This window comes from Rhinoraja longicauda, chromosome 3 (assembly GCF_053455715.1).
Source record: "Rhinoraja longicauda isolate Sanriku21f chromosome 3, sRhiLon1.1, whole genome shotgun sequence".
NCBI classification, from domain to species: domain Eukaryota; kingdom Metazoa; phylum Chordata; class Chondrichthyes; order Rajiformes; family Arhynchobatidae; genus Rhinoraja; species Rhinoraja longicauda.
In genome coordinates, this window is record NC_135955.1 from 68,515,158 (window position 1) to 68,533,316 (window position 18,159).

At 39.3% G+C, this 18,159-nt stretch overlaps 1 protein-coding gene across 1 annotated transcript in view; it reads left to right on the forward strand.

The window, feature by feature from the left end:
- cdo1 (cysteine dioxygenase, type I) overlaps positions 1 to 17,129 on the forward strand; it is a 40,332-nt gene extending 23,203 nt beyond the window's left edge. Inside the window, exons 2-5 of the mRNA XM_078396319.1 lie at positions 4,812 to 4,889; positions 8,028 to 8,182; positions 12,159 to 12,328; positions 16,510 to 17,129. Of these exons, the coding sequence (XP_078252445.1) occupies positions 4,812 to 4,889; positions 8,028 to 8,182; positions 12,159 to 12,328; positions 16,510 to 16,539 (433 nt within the window). The 3' untranslated portion in view covers positions 16,540 to 17,129. The remainder of the gene's footprint in view (positions 1 to 4,811; positions 4,890 to 8,027; positions 8,183 to 12,158; positions 12,329 to 16,509) is intronic.
- Positions 17,130 to 18,159: the final 1,030 nt, after the last annotated feature.

Below are 18,159 nucleotides of genomic sequence, written 5' to 3' on the forward strand. Positions count from 1 at the left end.
GGGATAAATGGAGTCAATAGAAGTTTGTGTGATAGTCTGGGCTACATCCAGAATTCGCTGTCTTTGTACCCTTGTCTGAGAGCTGTTTTTGCAAATGTTATGGAAGCAAGACTAGTGTCATCGCACACATCCCTCGAATGTTGCCATTCATGGCATATGCAAACATTTAACTTTTTTTGATAGCTGGGAAGATTATAATAACATCTGCTCTAGTACAATGTATAGAAGGTTTTATGCACCATTTCTAATCAATTGTCTTAACATTTGCAATGCATTAATTTGTGCAGTTTCTATTCATTGGCTCTTCACTTTAACCTTAAAAAAAATTGTCCCTAGTGTGTGTAGGATAGTGTTAATGTGCGGGGATCGCTGGGCGGCGCGGACTCGGTGGGCCGAAGGGCCTGTTTCCGCGCTGTATCTCTAAATCTAAAAAAACCCTAAAAACCTTATTAAGGAACTCATCTTGTATTTTAACTAAACGTGAAATGTTAACAAGTTAGTGCTGGATGTTTTCGATGTATGTTGTTTTGGTCCCAATCTTTGTTTATATTTCCCGAGAGTGAGAGAGAGAGAGAGAGAGAGAGAGAGAGGAGTGAATCTGTGCAAGCCTAGTCTTGTGTGAGTATCTTCTGCATTATTAAAAACAAATAAGATATTCTAAATTTCACATTGGAGTCATAGATTTTGTTTTAAGTCCCCTCAAGGGTGGTGGGTGTATGGAACGAGTTGTTGGAGGAGGTCATTGAGGGAGGTACTATTGCAACGTTTAAGAAACATTTAGACAGGTACATGGATAGGATTGGTTTAGAGGGATATGGGCCAAACGCAGGCAGGTGGGACTGATGTAGATGGGACATGTTGGTCGGTATGGGCAAGTTGGGCCGAAGGGCCTGTTTCCATGATTTATGAGTTTATACAGGAAATCTAGTGGAATTTTGATGGGTGGAAAAATACAAGGTTGACTAATTCTTGCACACCAGGATTAGTACAAAGGGAAGGACATGCTGTAATCAATAGTGGCAGCACTGGAACGGTGGGTGTGGTGCAGGAATTTTAGTTTTAACAATCAATGTATCACTGAGTCATCTACTGAGTAAACACGGTTCTGCCTCGTTGGGGTGATGATCCTGGGAAACCCCACTTAGTTCATGAATAACTTCCATTACCCCTGTATAATCTTTCTAGTACTTTATAAAATCATTCATTAAAGTTAAATATACCTTTTCATAGTATTGCATAGATTTAGTTGCTTGTATTTTCCCAGTCTATTGATTTATACATATCACAATGAAAGAATAAACATAGAAATATAACTGTGAGGGAGTTGTCTTCAATATGTTAGCAGGTGAGTCTCTTCAGCCAAATGCCTTCAAAAGAATTTGGATTGAACACAACATTATTTTATGTGGCTGTGCACATAACATTTTGGAGGATCAATAGATGAAGATTGTGCCACATACTTGGAAGTGGTTACCATTGTGTGGTAATTTAAATGAAGGCCTGGGATGACAATTGTAGTTTATTACCTTGAAACCGGTTATGTAATATTTGGGCATTCTATTAATGTAAAGAAAGGCAAATACCAATTACACTGAGAGAAGGAATGGGTAACGTTCTGGGTCAAGACCCTTCTTCAGTCTGAAGACCAGTCTGAAGAAGGGTCTTGACACAAAATGTCACCCATTCCTTCTCTCCAAAGATGCTGCCTGCCTATCTCCGGTTTAAACCAGCATTGCAGTTCATTCCTACACAAATGCTTTGCATTGAGAAAACTTGGAATCCACCATTATAATCGGGTACGTCATCTGTTGGCTAGTATCTTATGCTATGGTGTTTTATGTAAGGAGCTGCCTACTTTGTAGTACCTCAATCACAGGTTAAATTCCATCGTCTAATGAAAGATGGTGAAAAAACAATTCTGGTTAATTAAGGAGCCAGTCCTGACACTCTTTCTCCCTATGCTGGCAAACCTGCTGGCTATCTCCCAGCATTTGCTCTTTTATCTCTGTTCACTAACTGAACACTGGTCAAGGATTACTTCTGCTTGGCTCCAGAAATCTATTGCACATAGCAAATGGAAGCCGGAGCAGGTCATGTAGTCTGGAATCTGCTCTGCCGTGACTGATCTGATCTTGGCCGCAAATCTTGGCTGTTTGTTTCCCGTAACCTAATCTCCCCTTTTCAAAAACCATCTGTCTACTTCAGCTTTGAATATAATCAGTGACCGCTTCTGAAGATCTTTGGGTTAGTGAATTCCAAAGATGATCCTCAGAAGAAATTTCTTACCCCGTCTTAAATGGGTGACCTCTTATTCTGAAACTCCATTCCCTAGTTCCAGATTCTCCCATGAGAGATGATAATTGCACAGCATCCACCATGTCAGCTGTGTTGGAATCTTTTAGGATTCCATAAGCATTGTGCAAATCAAGGGCATAATGGAATATACTTCACTTACCCAGATAAGTATGGCAGCAGCAACTTTCGAAGTTTAGGGCAGTCTGGTACAAAGCAACTGACTTGAGTGGGACCCATTTACACCCAAAATATTCATTTCCTGCACCACTGAATGCACTGTTGTAGGCTGTGCCTACTACAAAATGCATTATAGTTACTCCTTTTGATTTAGCACTTCCAAATATGTGATCTTCACACTCAAGAAGGGTAAGGGCGGAAGATACATGATAACGGCACCACCTGCAGGTTCCTCTCTAATTTACATATTAACTCGACTTGGAAAAACATATCACTGATCCTCTGTGTTGGGTCTTCATCCTGAAACTTGTCACTCAACAGTACTGGGAGTTCCTTCACCTGTAGGGTAACAATGGTTCAAGAAAGTGGCTCACCACCATCCTCTCGAGGGTAAATGGTGATGGCAAATAAGTATTGTATTTGCAAACAACATCCATATTCCCAAAAATGAATAAGCTAAAAAAAAAATCATTCTTTGAGATTTCAATTCTGTCCTAGGCCCGACTTGCTCAACTTTTGCAAAGGAATAAACATTGCTGTTTTGTTTAAGATTACATTGGAAGTAATTCAGAGAAATTGAAAACTGCATGTTTTCCTCCTGATGTTACTAAAGTACTTTACAATTGTCACAAGACTTCTCTACTTGATTAATTTTACTAACGAGGTAAAAATATGTAAAGTGAACCGCAATGCGGGCAGGTAGGCCTGGTAATTCTACTCTGTATGTGGATTTTCATGTCTATCAGCATCTTTTTATTTTGCTACTTGTGTTTCCATTATCTGGTTTCTTTTAAGTGCACTTGGGTATTGTGAAAATCGCCTTGACTTATCTATGAAATAATTCAAAGAACACAAGACTCAGTTAAAACTTTTAACTTTAACACCAAGGTGGGAGAAGGCACAGAGACCTGAGTGCACTGTTGTTCACTCAAGCACTTGCTTCTGTCCTCTCAAAGAATGCACAGATTACAGTCAGTATTTATACAGTTGAAAGCAGCACAAAGCACATGCAGTCATTTTCCATGGTTACATAGCATAAAGCAGTCTCAACAGATACCTAGTAGAGTTCCCATAATAGAGTTGCTTTAATTGTGTTAGGGAGTCAAACAGGAGTACAGGGGAGTAAAGAGGAGTTGCATACTAAAGAGGCCACCATTGTGTGATAAGGAGGCAGTGTGATAAGGAGGCACCATTGGATTTGGCTCAGAGCATTGGAACATCCAGTCCTCGATAAACCATGAAAAACAACTTCTAAACCCTGAGAAGCAACTTCTTGTCTGCAGGTGTCTAGGACTGTGAAGGACTACTTCCCACGAGAACGTTTCAGTTTAAAGAGCAAATTCAGCTTAAAATGTCTGTCAGAGTTAGCACAAAATGTCTTCTACAGTATTAACCCTTACAGGTGCATGGTCTACATTCTTACTACTCCCTTAGTTTCTAAGAGATGTCCTTCTAGGGCGAGGCAGGTTCCCCAATATATTTAGCTTTTCCAAATGAGTTCATTTCCTAACGCTGTCATACATGCCCATTTTAATTCCATTCTTTTAGAAATGAAACTTAATAGTTGTTTTATGAAATCTATCTTTATTGGCCTGTGGTGATATGTTTAGTAACTTAGAATGTAGAAACAAATAACTGCAGATGCTGGTTTATACCAAAGATAGACACAATTGCTGGAGTAACTCTGTGGGTCAGGCAGCATCTCTGGAGAAAAAGGATGGGTGATGTTTTGGGTCAGGACCCTTCTTAGACTCAAATCATGACATTATGAAGTGTTCCAACCCAAAACATCACCCATCCTTTTTTGCCAGAGATGCTGCCAGGGCTGTTAATTTACTCTAGTACTTTGTGTCTATCTGTCTGTGTTTAATAACCTGTTTATCCATTTTCCTTCTTCCTCATTTAGATTTATTTATTCATTCATCTTCTTCTTCTGATAATACCCCAGATTGCACTTGTACATATTGAAAATGTTTTAATTTGATGTCCTGTGAGAGGATAGGGACACTTTCCCTGGTATAGGACCTCCAAGCACTATTATGAGAAATGTTATTGGCATCTGATTTAACAGCATTTGAAGCATCCCCACTTGTGTGCATCTATTTAGGTTGAAACTTGAGACTTCCACCTAGATTTTCAGATTTTATATTCTACTGCCAAGATTCTGGCTAATCCGGTGTTTTGGCCACTTCTCCAATTTAAAATTATGGTGGTTGGGTTTAATGTCTGTTGGTGATCTTTTTAGCCTTAACATGCTTTTCTGTAAATACCTTTATTGTTCTGGCTTGGATATTTGGTTCAAGCAGTATAATTGGACCACCTGTGCTTTCTCTTTGCAGATACACTAGAAATCTTGTTGATGAAGGAAATGGAAAGTTTAATTTGATGATACTGTGCTGGGGTGAAGGCCATGGCAGGTGAGATAGATATTCATCCAAGGCTGTCCTTGTATCAATATTTCAACAGTTATGTTTTCTCTGTGCTTAAAGTTTGTAATTTTAAGTTGACAAAATTAACAACTCTGCTTCCAAAAAACTTATCACTAATCTTGCCAACACAAATAAAGATAGACTTTAATAGATTAGTTGAACTTATAAATAGTAAGAAGGGCATCATCTGAATGCTAGATGTAAAAGTAAATTACAATGATCAGTAAAATTGTACATTGTTCCGTTAAATCCCATTTCTCTCCTAATATTTGAAATGTGATTCAGTCACAATAAAACCTTGACTTTGGAAAAGTGGCTTGAACAGTTTCGTTAGCTGGTGGTCTGCCTTCTGGCCAATTCGTCCCTCAAAACATGTATGAATATGGGTCTTGCATTGTTATTTCTTTCCTATCTTTTCAAATCATGTGAACATATGAGCTAGGAGCAGGAGCAGGCCATTGGTTTCGTGGGTATGCTCCACCGTTTAATTGATGTGATAATAGCCTTCAGTTTGCGTTCCTGCCAGTTGTATTAAAGATGCACCCACATTTTGGATATTTTATATATTCAACACCCATTGAGGACTAGATTCCAAAAAAATCAAACTCCTCGGAGGGAAAAAAAAGCCCTTATCTGCCTTAAATTGATGACTTTTTTAAGCAGCAATTCCCTGTTCTCGATTTCCCAAGTAGGAAGCATTCTGTCAACATACTTCATAATGTTTTGAAAGTGATGATGTGTGTGTATTTGAAGCATGTAGGCATTTTACTGTCTGATATTAACACGCTAAATGATATTACCACTTGATCAATCATTATCTATGATTAAGGTGCAACCTGCTTTAACTTTATAGGTTCATGGCGAACCTTTTGAATTTTCTGACATTTATTACACAGCTTAATTGTGATCAATCTTATATTTCTTCCCATGATATATCCTATGATAAAACCAAAGATATTAGCAATTTAGTCTTTAAAATTGCCCATTAATCAAATATTAATTGGTAATATTTGGAAGAGTTCCATTTTTCTGATCACTGTCTATAAAACCACTACTAAACGTCCATTCTAATATTTAGACCAGTACCTTTCCATCCTATATTCCCTAATGAGCAGATAATTTGCTTACTCTAGTTTAGGTTATTTATTATTATTGTGTGTACTGGGGGCTTCAAACTTCTGTACATGTTGCTTGGTGAAAGAGGGGAGAAGAGGGAGTGACTGGGGTGAGATTGGTTCTTGATTATACTGGATGCCTTGCAGTGGCAGCGTGAACTATAGATGGAGTCAATGGAAGGGAGGTTGGTTTGCGTGATGGACTAGACTGCGTCCACAGCTCTACAATTTCTTGTGGTTTTGGAGCTATTCACAAACCATGCTGTAATGTGTCCCAATAAAATACTTTCTACGCCATCAATGTATACCAAAGTATTTGTGCCGCTTTGCTTCCTGAAGTCGATCACAATCTCCTTTGCCTTGCTGATGTTGAGGGAGAGGTTGTTGTCTTGGCACCAGGTTATGAAGTTCTCAACTCCTTTCTATACTCTGTCTCATCATTATTTGATATCTGGCCTATAACGGTGGTGTTGTCCGTGAATTTGAAGTCTGAAGAAGGGTCTTGACCTGAAATGTCACCCGTTCCTTCTTTCCAGAGATGCTGCCTGTCCCGCTGAGTTACTCCAGCATTTTGTGTCTATCTTCGGTTTAAATCAGCATCTGCAGTTCCTTCCAACATAATTTGAAAATTTAGTTGGATTTGCATTTGGCTGCACAGTCGTGGGAGTATAGGGAGTATAGAAAGGGGCTGAGAACGCATCAGTGCGAGGCACCAATGTTGAGAATTATCGTAAAAGATGACTTATTGCCCATCTTCACTGGTTATGGTCTGTTGATATTATTCCTTTAATGATATCGAACTTCAATCAAACCCCCTAATTACTTTCTGAATTCAGGTCTGGTTTCCATCATCTCTTTGTGTGATTTAACTGTAGTGTCTCGATATCCTTCTGCTAAATTACCAATTTTTCAGGTTGCATTGAATAAAACGTGCTGGAGTAACTCAACAGGTCAGGCACCAACTCTGCTGGACCTGGGTAGGTGATGTATCTGGTTGGGATCCTTCTTCAGATGTCACGACCTGAAACCGCCTATCCATGTCCTACAGTGATGCTGCCCGACATGCTGAGTTACTCCAGCACTTTGGAGTCTACACAAGATTCCAGTATCTGCAGTTCTTTGTGTTTACAGGTTCCTAGAACTGATTGCAATTCCCTAGGTTTTGTCTAAATAGGACTTTTTCCAGTTTACCATGGATAGATTGCTGCATTACAAAGAGTTTGTATTCCTAGAATATTGTCCATATTGTGATTTTTTTTTTCTTTTTTCCACATAGCATGAATTATTGACTAAATTTGTTTCTGGTGCATTTTGTTTATTTAGCTTTTTTCTCTCATTTAAACTCTGAAATAATTATTTTTTATTCCATATCTCAATTTTTTTGGTAGTGATTTGTGCATTCTGTACAAGTGAATTTCAGTAAACCAAACGGCTATAACACGGGGGTAAACTTTAACTGCTATTCACTACAGCATTTTTCTAACTCCTTGACCACTGTAACCAGCATTCTATTAGGCCTTTTGATGATTTTCTGTAGCAAGTCATAACGTTGCAATGATCTATGTTCTTTTAGGATGTTCTTTTAGGAAGGAGATGAGGAAAAAAAAATTTAGTAAGAGGTTAGTGAATCTGTGGAATTCTTTGTCACAGAGGCTGTAGTCAGTGGATATTTTTAAGGCAGAGATAGATAGATTCTTGATTAGTACAGGTGTTGGACATTATGTGGAATAGGCAGGAGAATGGAGAGATAGATCAACCATGATTGAATGGTGGAGTAGACTTGATGGGCCGAATGGCCCAATTTTACTCCTATCACTTATGACCTTATGTACATGGACTCCAGTTTCTTTAGACAAATATTTTCTGCCATTGTTCTAACTTTGATTTCAAATGGATGACCACATGCACCTGCTTTTAATGTTTATGGTTTTGTCCAAAGTATTTTTAATCGTGCTGAAAAACAAAACACGTTTTGGAGACTTGACTTTTTTCTTGCCTTTCCACATTGTAGCAGTATTCATGATCACGCTGATTCCCACTGCTTCTTAAAAATGCTTCAGGGACAGTTAAAGGAAACTATCTTCAAATGGCCTGGTGATGGAAAAAAAGAACTGACCAAGAACAATGAGACCATCCTTCAAGAAAACCAGTGTACTTACATTTGTGGTAAGTTTTCCATGTTCAAATAAACCAAAAAAGGAAATATTGATTGAAGATTGCATTTTTAGTCATTACCCTATGTCCATCAACTTTCTGTGGCAATCCCTATTCTAACTTTATTTATTATTTCCTATTCACAATATGTGAAATTCCATGTTTTCAAAGACAATTTTGGTGTCCTTGAATGTGAGAGATTCCAAATTGTTTTGGAGCCATTGCAATTATTTGTAAAGTAGGAAATGTGCGTGGCAAGCTCTCAAATATCTTGTTGATTAGGAGATAACTTTTGACCAGGATGCTCCCTTTTCATATGAAATATAACAAATGGGATATTTTCTTTGCACTTGGAGGGAAAGTGGGAGCCTCTGTTTAACAATGCATATCTGACTATCAGCCTAGATTTTGTGCTCAAGATTTGGAGTGCAACTTAAAACGACTTGCAATGGTTTTTCATCCCTCCTGTCAGAATCTATTATTGGGCTCTTATTCTATTTAACATTGATACCCTCAATGCCTCTGTTTGATAGGCTATTTGACTAATGTACCGACACATCCAGTTAAATAAAGGTCAAAGAATGGAGGGAGATGTAAATTATTTTTTAAAGGGTGGTACACTGGTGCAGCAGTAGAGTTGGTGCCTTTTAGCACCTGGGACCCAGGTTCAATCCTGACTACAGGCGCCGTCTGTATGGAGTTTGTACGTTCTCCCCGTGACTATGTGGGTTTTCCCCAGCTGCTCGGCTTTCTTCCCGCATTCGAAAGATGTGCACGTTTGTAGGTTAATTGAGCTTCTGTAAATTGTCTCTCAGAGTGTAGGATGGATGAATGAAAGAATGAGTTTATTGGCCAAGTATGCATATACAAGGAATGTTCCTTGGTGCTCCATTCACAAATGACAACACAAACATACTGTTAACAATTAAGAATAAAGCATAAACACATCAAAACAATAAGGATACACCATTATGGTCTAAACATGTGGGTGAAAATAAACCAGAGCAAAAAAGAGACTACAGACTTTGGTTATTGAGTAGAAAAAGCTGTTTTTATGTCTGGATGTGGCTGCTTTGACAGTCCCGAGTCGCCTTCCAGAGGGAAGTGCTTCAAATAGTTTGTGGCCAGGGTGGGAGGGGTCAGAGATGATCTTGCCCGCTCGCTTCCTGTCCCTTGCAGTTCATCAATGGGGGGAAGGTTGCAGCCAACAACCTTCTCAGCTGTGCGAACGATCCGTTGCAGCCTCTGGGGGATGTCATGCTTGGTGGTTGAGCCAAACTAGACCATGATGGAGAAGGTGAGGACGGACTCAATGATAGCAGTATAGAATTGGACCATCATTGCCTGTGGCAGATTGTGTTTCTTCAGTTGCTGCAGGAAGTACATCCTCTGTTGGGCCTTTTGACTGTGGAGTCGATGGTGGCCCCCCATTTAAGGTCCCTGGAGATGATGGTTCCAAGGAACTTAAGTGACTCAAGGATAGAACCAGAGCATAGGTTGTCGCGGTCTCGGTGGGCCAAAGGGCCTTTCCACACTGCATCTCTCAACTAAACTAAACTATTGTCTTTAAGGTTGCATTTTATTTTCCAGCTCCCTTACTTCCATGTCTGAATTATCACCTGTCTTGCTTCATGCCCAGGCTCATCAGCTGTTGAAGCCCATGCATTGGGGAATCTACAGACTGGGTTATTTCAATACTTTTATCTGGCCACTATAAATTTGAATTTATTCAAAACTCTGCTGCTAATATTCCTCATTCTTCTAATCACATTCAACTATTGGCCTTTGTTTTCTTACCTGTATGGACATTAAACATGCCAATTTTGAATTTCTCTTTTGTACTTTGATACTTGATTTACCCTACCCTTAAATGAATGGTATTAATTTTAATGGTTTTGTCGAAATATTCCATTAATAACTGAATATTGAGACTCCATTTTGAAACTTATTCTCCATAGGAATGGATTATGTAATGTGAATATAAATTAAATGGTATATTCTATTTAAAGCTCAGACATCAAATATTAAATGTCAGCGATGTAGGCTGCTATTTGTGTATGCAAGCAAAGAATCTCTGTGCCTAGTCACATGTGACAATAACGTATTCCTATTCCTAACAAGTTTTTTGTTTTTATGTAGGACAGGTGATTGCAAGGCTTCATGGAAGCTTGATGTTAAGGCAGGTGATTGCAAGGCTTCATGGAAGCTTGATGTTAAGGCAGGTGGTTGCAAGGCTTCATGGAAGCTTGATGTTAAGGCAGGTGATTGCAAGGCTTCATGGAAGCTTGATGTTAAGGCAGATGTTGCGAGTGCTTGCCATAACCAGTCTGGGAAAGGAAAAATATTGTTTATATTTGAATTTATGGTGTTCTCAACTTTGCTTTGGAATTTGTCTTCTGGAATAGTTTTTGTATTACTTTTGCCAGTAGTTCAGCATCCATTTTTAAAGTGAATGTTGGCTGCAGTCCCTGATATTATCGATAAAATTCAGCTGGAATAATGCTCCCAAGAGAGGAGGTAGCATTGTAGTTTGTTTACCCATCCTTTGGAATGCAAACTCTTGTTCATTCACCTTTTGTGGTTTAATACAGGGAGCAATAAAAATTGTGAGGAAGCTTTAAAATTGCAACTATGGATGGGATTGTTAATTTGGTTTAGAACTTGGCTTGTATAGAATGATTGATTTTTTTCATGTATGCTGTTGTGACAGAATTAATATCTGGACATCTTAAACATGGGTCCCAAAACTGCTTTGCTTCCTGAAAGGGATGAGGTTTTGACATTGTTTGTAACATTGGTATCAAAATTGACTGGTGGATTTGAACCAAAAGCAACATTGGCTCTTTATCACTTCCTAGCTTCGCTGACAATTGAGGCATGAATACTTAAAAAGCAGGAGATGCTGATGCCCAGCTGCTGATTAATTCTCATGGGCCTCGAGTTAAAATGGGGGTCTTTTGGAAATTAACCAACAAGACTAGCAAACTGGACTGCAAATTAACTTTAATTGGATCACTATGTGTCTACAAGTCATGCAATTTTTTGGAGTCTTTGCTCTTGAACTCCTTAACTCTATTTGCTGTTCAACAAGAATCCTTCCATAAAACATTTAAGCAGCGTGGAATTGTTGACATTTTGAATCCTATATCAGGACGCTACGGCCTCTTGTTTCTCTAACTACTTGCTACTTGAAACTTCCAATCCAGCTTTGAAACAAAGGGGATGGGAACATTTTATTTGAGAGAGGTTAATGTATACTTGGTTCAAAAGAAACAGACCAGCACCACACAGGAACACGTCCTTCGGCCTACAATGTCCGAGCCGAACATGACTCCAAGTTAAACTAATCTCCTCTGCTGGTACGTGGTCCATTTCGTTCAATTCCCTGCATATCCATGTGCCTCACACATGACACTACTCTATCCAGTTCCACCACCACCTCTGGCAGTTTGTTTCCGGCATCCACCACTCTGTGTAAAAAAAAAAAAACACAAAAAAAACTTGCCCCACACATCTCCCCTAACTTTTTTCCTCTCACCTTAAAGCTATCTCCTCTAGTCTTTGACATTTCCACCCTGGGAAAAGGTTCTATTTGTCTAACTATCTTTGTCTCTCAATTTTATATACTTCAATCAGGTGTCCACTCGACTTCTGACACTCCAGAGAAAACAGCCCAATCCCCAAAAAATGGTGATATTTTGCTATTGTCTCAGTCAGAGAGCCTATTTGATTAATTATGATCTTCATTTTTTTTCAAGTAATGCTTATAAACAAAGGTACTGTCCAGACATCAGTTTTTTGCTCGGGATTGCTTGGGATTCTTCAGAAAAACATATCTTGAATTTTACTATAACGTTTAAGGCTCCAAGATATCATTCTAGGACCTGAAAATAAATTCATAAAGTGTATGTTTGTTTCTGGATCTAGAGTAAATTGTGTGATTTTTCATCAGTAATGCATGTGATCAAATACTTTATTTTACTAATAGATTCAATCGGGGTACACAGAGTTGAAAATGTGAGTCACACAGAGGTGGCCGTCAGCCTTCACTTGTATATTCCTCCCTTTGATTCTTGCCACTGCATTGATGAAAGAAGTGGACATAAAAAGAAAGTGAGAGTTACTTTCACAAGCAAATATGGAGAGAAAATTCCTCTTGTGAGTACAACTATTATGTTTTCTAGTTTAATTTTGCAAAAGGTGCGTACTGTACAATGGAAGCTTGAGTGGCATTTTCTGTCCATTTGTGCAGGTAATGTTGATATAAAGCTAAATCTGACTTTAAAACCAAAAGTTTGGATGTAATTTTACCTCTATGGAATTTACAAACTATAAAAAGTGTAAAATTTAAGAGCAGTATTTTAGATTTGGGGTGGGTGTTGTGTTAAATCTCTCACAGAGACCTCCAAATATATTTTGAAAAATGTGCTACTTAGATCGTGGAGTTTTCATTGTTAATCTAACCCCTTTTTTGGGTTTAAAGATTTTTTTTGTTTTGAAGGTTTTATATGGAAACATGCTTGATAATTGTGGTTAGAAATTATGTTGGATTTGATGTGCTGGGAAACCTCACTCACTGGGAGTTTAGCAAGTTGATTTTCTTCATTTGTTTTCGTGAATAATGTTGTAAAAAATCCACTATTCCCCAATCACAACTCTGTTACCCAGTAGTAGTCTGGAGCAGGAAATTAAAAATGTAGCAATAATCTTCATGCAACTGTATTTTTCAGTAAAAATGAATGATGTAATTTAAAATTGTTAAGAAAGACACTGTTGCATAATCTTGGCACATCTGATTTCTGTGGGAGAGCATATTTTACTTTGCTTGAAATAATTTGTGGAGCTGTTGGGCCAGAAGAGGAAAGTGATTCATTTGTTTTTGTAGATAGTACTAAAATTGGTGCCAATTCTCTATTTTAAAACAAATTAATTTATACCAGAAGTTCCAGTTTTCTTTTTAAAGGTTGAGGAAGGAGAAAAAATACAACTATAATACCCTACTGCTTTATATGAATTTGAAATTTTAATGTTCCATTCAAGCATCTGCAGTTCCTTGTGTTAATCTAGTTGTTTTTCCCTGCTATTTACCAAACTGGACAAGAATGCTGTGTTGCTACTCAAATATGCCAAATACTGAGGTCCTTGGTCAACAAACAGCAAGCAGTCTGTATCTGGAATGAGCTGCCAGAGAAGCGGATACAGTTATCTTGTTTAAAGGACATTGGACGGATATAGAAATATAGAAACAGAAAAATACTTGCAGGAGTAGGCTATTCGGCCCATCGAGCTAACACTGCCATTCAATACAATCATAGCTGATCATCCAGAATCAGTAGTTCCTGTTTTTTCCCCATATCCCTTGATTCTATTAGCCCTAAGAGCTAAATCTAACTCTCTCTTGAAAACATCCAGTGAATTAGCCTCCACTGCCTTATGTGGCAGAGAATTCCACAGACTCGCAACTCTCTGGGTGAAAAAATGTATCCTCATCTCAGTCCTAAATGGCCTACCCCTTATTCTTAAACTGGTTCTGGACTCCCCCAACATTGGGAACATTTTTCCTGCATCTAACCTGTCCAAGGTTTTAAGAGTTTTATATGTTTCTATATAAGATCCCATCTCATCCTTCTAAATTCCAGTGAATACAAGCCCAGTCGACCCATTCTTTTATCATTTGTCAGTCCTACCATCCCAGGAATTAACCTGGTGAACCTACGCTGCAATAATGTCCTTCTTCAAATTAGGAGACCAAATCTGCACACAATACTCCAGGTGCGGTCTCACCAGGACCCTGTACAACTGCAGTAGGTCCTCCTTGCTCCTAAACTCAAATCCTCTCGCAATGAAGGCCAACATGCCATTAGCTTTCTACACTGCCTGCTGTACCTGCATGCTTACTTTCAGTGACTGATGTGCAATCACACCCAGGTCTCGTTGCACCTCCCCTTTTCCTAATCTGACACAATTCGGATGATAATCTGCCTTCCTGTTCTTGCCACTAAAGTGGATAACCTCACATTATTCCGCATTATACTGCATCTGCCATGCTCACCCAACCTATCCAGTCACCCTGCAGCCTCATAGCACCCTCATCGCACCTCACACTGCCACCCAGCTTTATGTCATCTGAAAACATGGAGATGTCACATTTAATTCCCTCGTCTAAATCGTTAATATATTGGAGATAACTGGCGCCCCAGCACTGAGCCTTGCGCCACCTCATTAGTCACTGCCTGCCTTTCTGAAAAAGGCCCGTTAATTCCTGCTCTTTGCTTCCTGTCTGCCAACCAGTCCAATGCCATGTGCTTTCATTTTATGCACTATATATTTGTGTGTGTGTATGTGGTATTTTTACGTGTGCAAAAGGCAAATATCTGATCCTCCTAGTGAATTGTTCACTAATTGCTTGCTTGTGTCAATTTAAGACTTCCCTGCAGTCAGCAGACCTGAATTATTTCCTACTAAATCTATAGTGGTACAGTGTACTCACGCTTTCCTCCACAGTTGTCTATGAATTATCAGAAAATGCACCAGGTGGGAGAGGGGGATGTAAAGTATACAGTGTTTTCCCTGTGGAGTTTATAGTACTTTCCACATATACCAGAGTTTTTAAAATGTATATTCACATATCTATTCGTATCTGGTTATCATCTGTGCTGTACTATTCATACTACTGGCTCTATTGATTCTCTCCCTATCCCTACACAGAGATGTGTAAATAACTCTTCATTGAATTATTCACAAGAATTCTTTTTTTCCACAAGTGATGTTCCTGAAAGATTTGGGACTGAGCACAGATTCCTGGTGAATTTCTTTTAAAGGCTCTACATTTGCCTCTTTAGATCACTGGAAATTTTCATTTAGTGTGTTTCGTATGGTGTGTTAGTGTCTAGCCAAGCCTCTAAAATTTGGATTATTTATTAATCTGACCTCTGTGACCATTGCATTCCACCCCTTCCCCACAACTTTCTTCCTCAAAGGACCTTGACCCTCTCTGGAAGAGGATCATTAGAACATCTCCTCAGCAGCTGCCCAAAGTCCCTTGGGGAAGGTCGCTATCAGTGGCGCCATGACCAGGTGCTTAAGGTGGTTGCTGAGAGCATAGCCACTGCCATCAGTAGCAGCAAACACCACCATGCCCCAAAGAAATCAATCACTTTTGTCAAAGCTGGAGAGAAGCCTCGACCACAACCAAAAACAAGGGTGGGCCTCCTCTACACGGCCACTGACTGGCAGCTGCACGTCGATCTGGGCAAACAGCCGACATTTCCGCAGCACATCACAGCAACATGACTCCGCCCAGACATGATCATCAGTGACAAAACAGCTGATCATTCTGGAGCTGACAGTGCTCTGTTAAGAGCGTATGGAAGAAGCTAATGAGAGGAAACGCGCAAAGTACCAGGAGCTGTTGGAGATGTGCCGGGACAGAGGCTGGAAGACACTATGAACCCATAGAGGCTTTGCAGGACGCTCACTCTGCAAAGTCCTCAACCAATTGGGCATTACGGGGCTGGCAAAGAAGAGGGCCATTCAATCCGCTAGCGAAGCCGCAGAGAAAGCCACCAGATGGCTTTGGATTAAGAGGGCTGAGCCATGGGCAGTTGCTGCTGGGACGCAAGTCGGGACTTGATCAACCCCGGCTGGGCGAGGGTGTCTGATGTTGTGAGACCCGAAACACCCGATGACCCCAGGTCACATCACTGATGATGCTTCCCAGTGCATCCAGAATATGTATCTTTCACATGACATTGGGATTTTAAAGATTTGGTCGGAGACTGACTGAAAATTGGTTTGCATTACATATCATGCTGGATTTGGGGTGTGACTCATCACTGACTCGCACTTGTCCTGTTGGACATGAGAGCAAAATTAACTGGTCATCTTCACATATCCCAGCTGTGAAGGGCTTACATTTTTAAACACTATTGTTGAAGACTCGAAAAAACTCGATAGGATTAATTGAAAAGTAGATTTCAAAATATAAAATAAGCTTCAAAACATGAATATAAAAATAACTAAAGCACTAGTATTTCCTGGAGGGCCAATACCCCATTTAGATGAATATGGTTGTCATTTTGTGTGGTGTTGTACCTGGAGGGTAAATGCCTCCCTTTTTTGAGGCTGGCTGCACTCTTGACTCTAGGCACAGAGCACTTAAACAGACATGTTGGTACTGTATATGATATTGGGGACAACTGAGGCAATTCATTTGTTTTGTGTATGTGCAGAAGTTCAATGTATTGAAATCATTGGCACTTGATCAACACAGTAGTGTAAATTAAAATAATTTGCATTTGTTAATGCTTTCACTGCCTAATTTCCTTTTTGACTTGTAGGCAAATGCTGTTTCTGAAGAAAACAACTAATTCCTTGAATTACAACATCACCTTGCTGGAATTTGAGATGCCAAATTACCGTTGACATGACGCGACAGATGCTTTTGTGCTTTGAGTGGAAGGATGGAAAACACCATTATGATGGAGCAAAATTAAATCATTGTCAGGCGAAAGATTTTTAGATGGTCTGATCAGGCAAATATGAATCATTTAATAAAGGCAGTGTTGTGATTTCCCTGGGGGGCTTTAATTTCCTATCGATCGACATGATTTGAATGATTCAATAAATCTTCAACTGTAACAAATTATGTAATTTATCTGAAGATTGTGTTTTTAATGCTAAGTAAATATCAGTATTGACTATATCGTTGTAATCTTAAATTCTAAAATAAAGTGCCATAATCATTGCTTGATATTTGGATACTTATTATAGGTACTGACAAGTTGTAATGTGGATTAAAAAAACAGTTAACAAAATATATTTTCCTGCAACAAGACAAGGTGTAAATGTAATGATTTTATGACAAGTCTCTTGATGTTTCATTTAACCATTTCTGATGTGATTTAAAAAAAAATCTGTACTTGTATATATGGAAAAACAAGATTTTCTTTTAGATATTACGATAATAAACTGAATTTGTGAAATGCCTGTGTGCAAAGTATGTTCATTTTTACCCAGTGGATAACTATTCTGCTCATGTGGTGTAACTTGTGGAAAGGGTAACAGTTAAGAATACCAGTTACTGGTTGTAACACTTCATCAAAAGGGATTAAGTTAATGGTTCCACTCCAGTCTGGTGGATTCTGATATGGCTAATGTGGGAGCTGCAGTCATTGTAACATGCAGGTGTTTGATTGGATGGGTAATTTTAGTTTAGTTTAGAGATACAACCGACCAGTGATCCCTGCACATTAACACTATCCTACACACGAGGGACAATTTACACTTGTATTAACCGACAAATCTGTACGTTTTTGGCATGTGGGAAGAAACCAAAGATCTCTGAGAAAACTCACGCGGTCACGAGGAAAAGGTACAAACTCCATACAGATAGCACCCATAATCGGGCTCTAACCCGGGTCTCCAGCGCTGCAATCACTGTAAAGCAGTAACTCTACTGCTGTGCAACCATGTTGCCCCAATTGTGATATGATATGCTCCTCCTACCATTACACTGGGATTTTGTGTGCTCTTCTCTATCAATCAGCTGCTCCTTCCTCTTGAAAAGATTGGACTTAGATTCACTGGAATTAAGAGGGATGAGAGGGGATCTTAAAGAAACATATAAAATTCTTCAGCGATTGGACTGGCTAGATGCAGGAAAAATGTTCCCGATGTTGGGGGAGTCTAGAACCAGGGATCACAGTTGAAGAATAAGGGGCAGGCCATTTAGGACTGAGATGAGGAGAACTATTTCACCAGAGAGTTGTGAATCTGTGGAATTCTCTGCCACAGAAGGCAATGGAGGCCAATTGACCGGATGTTTTCAAGCGAGAGTTATGTATAGCTCTTAGAGCAAATGGAAGCAAGGGACAAGGGGAGAAAGCAGGAACGGGGTACTGATTTTGGATGATCAGCCATGATCATATTGAATGGCGGTGCTGGCTCGAAGGGCTGAATGGCCTACTCCTGCACCTATTTTATATGTT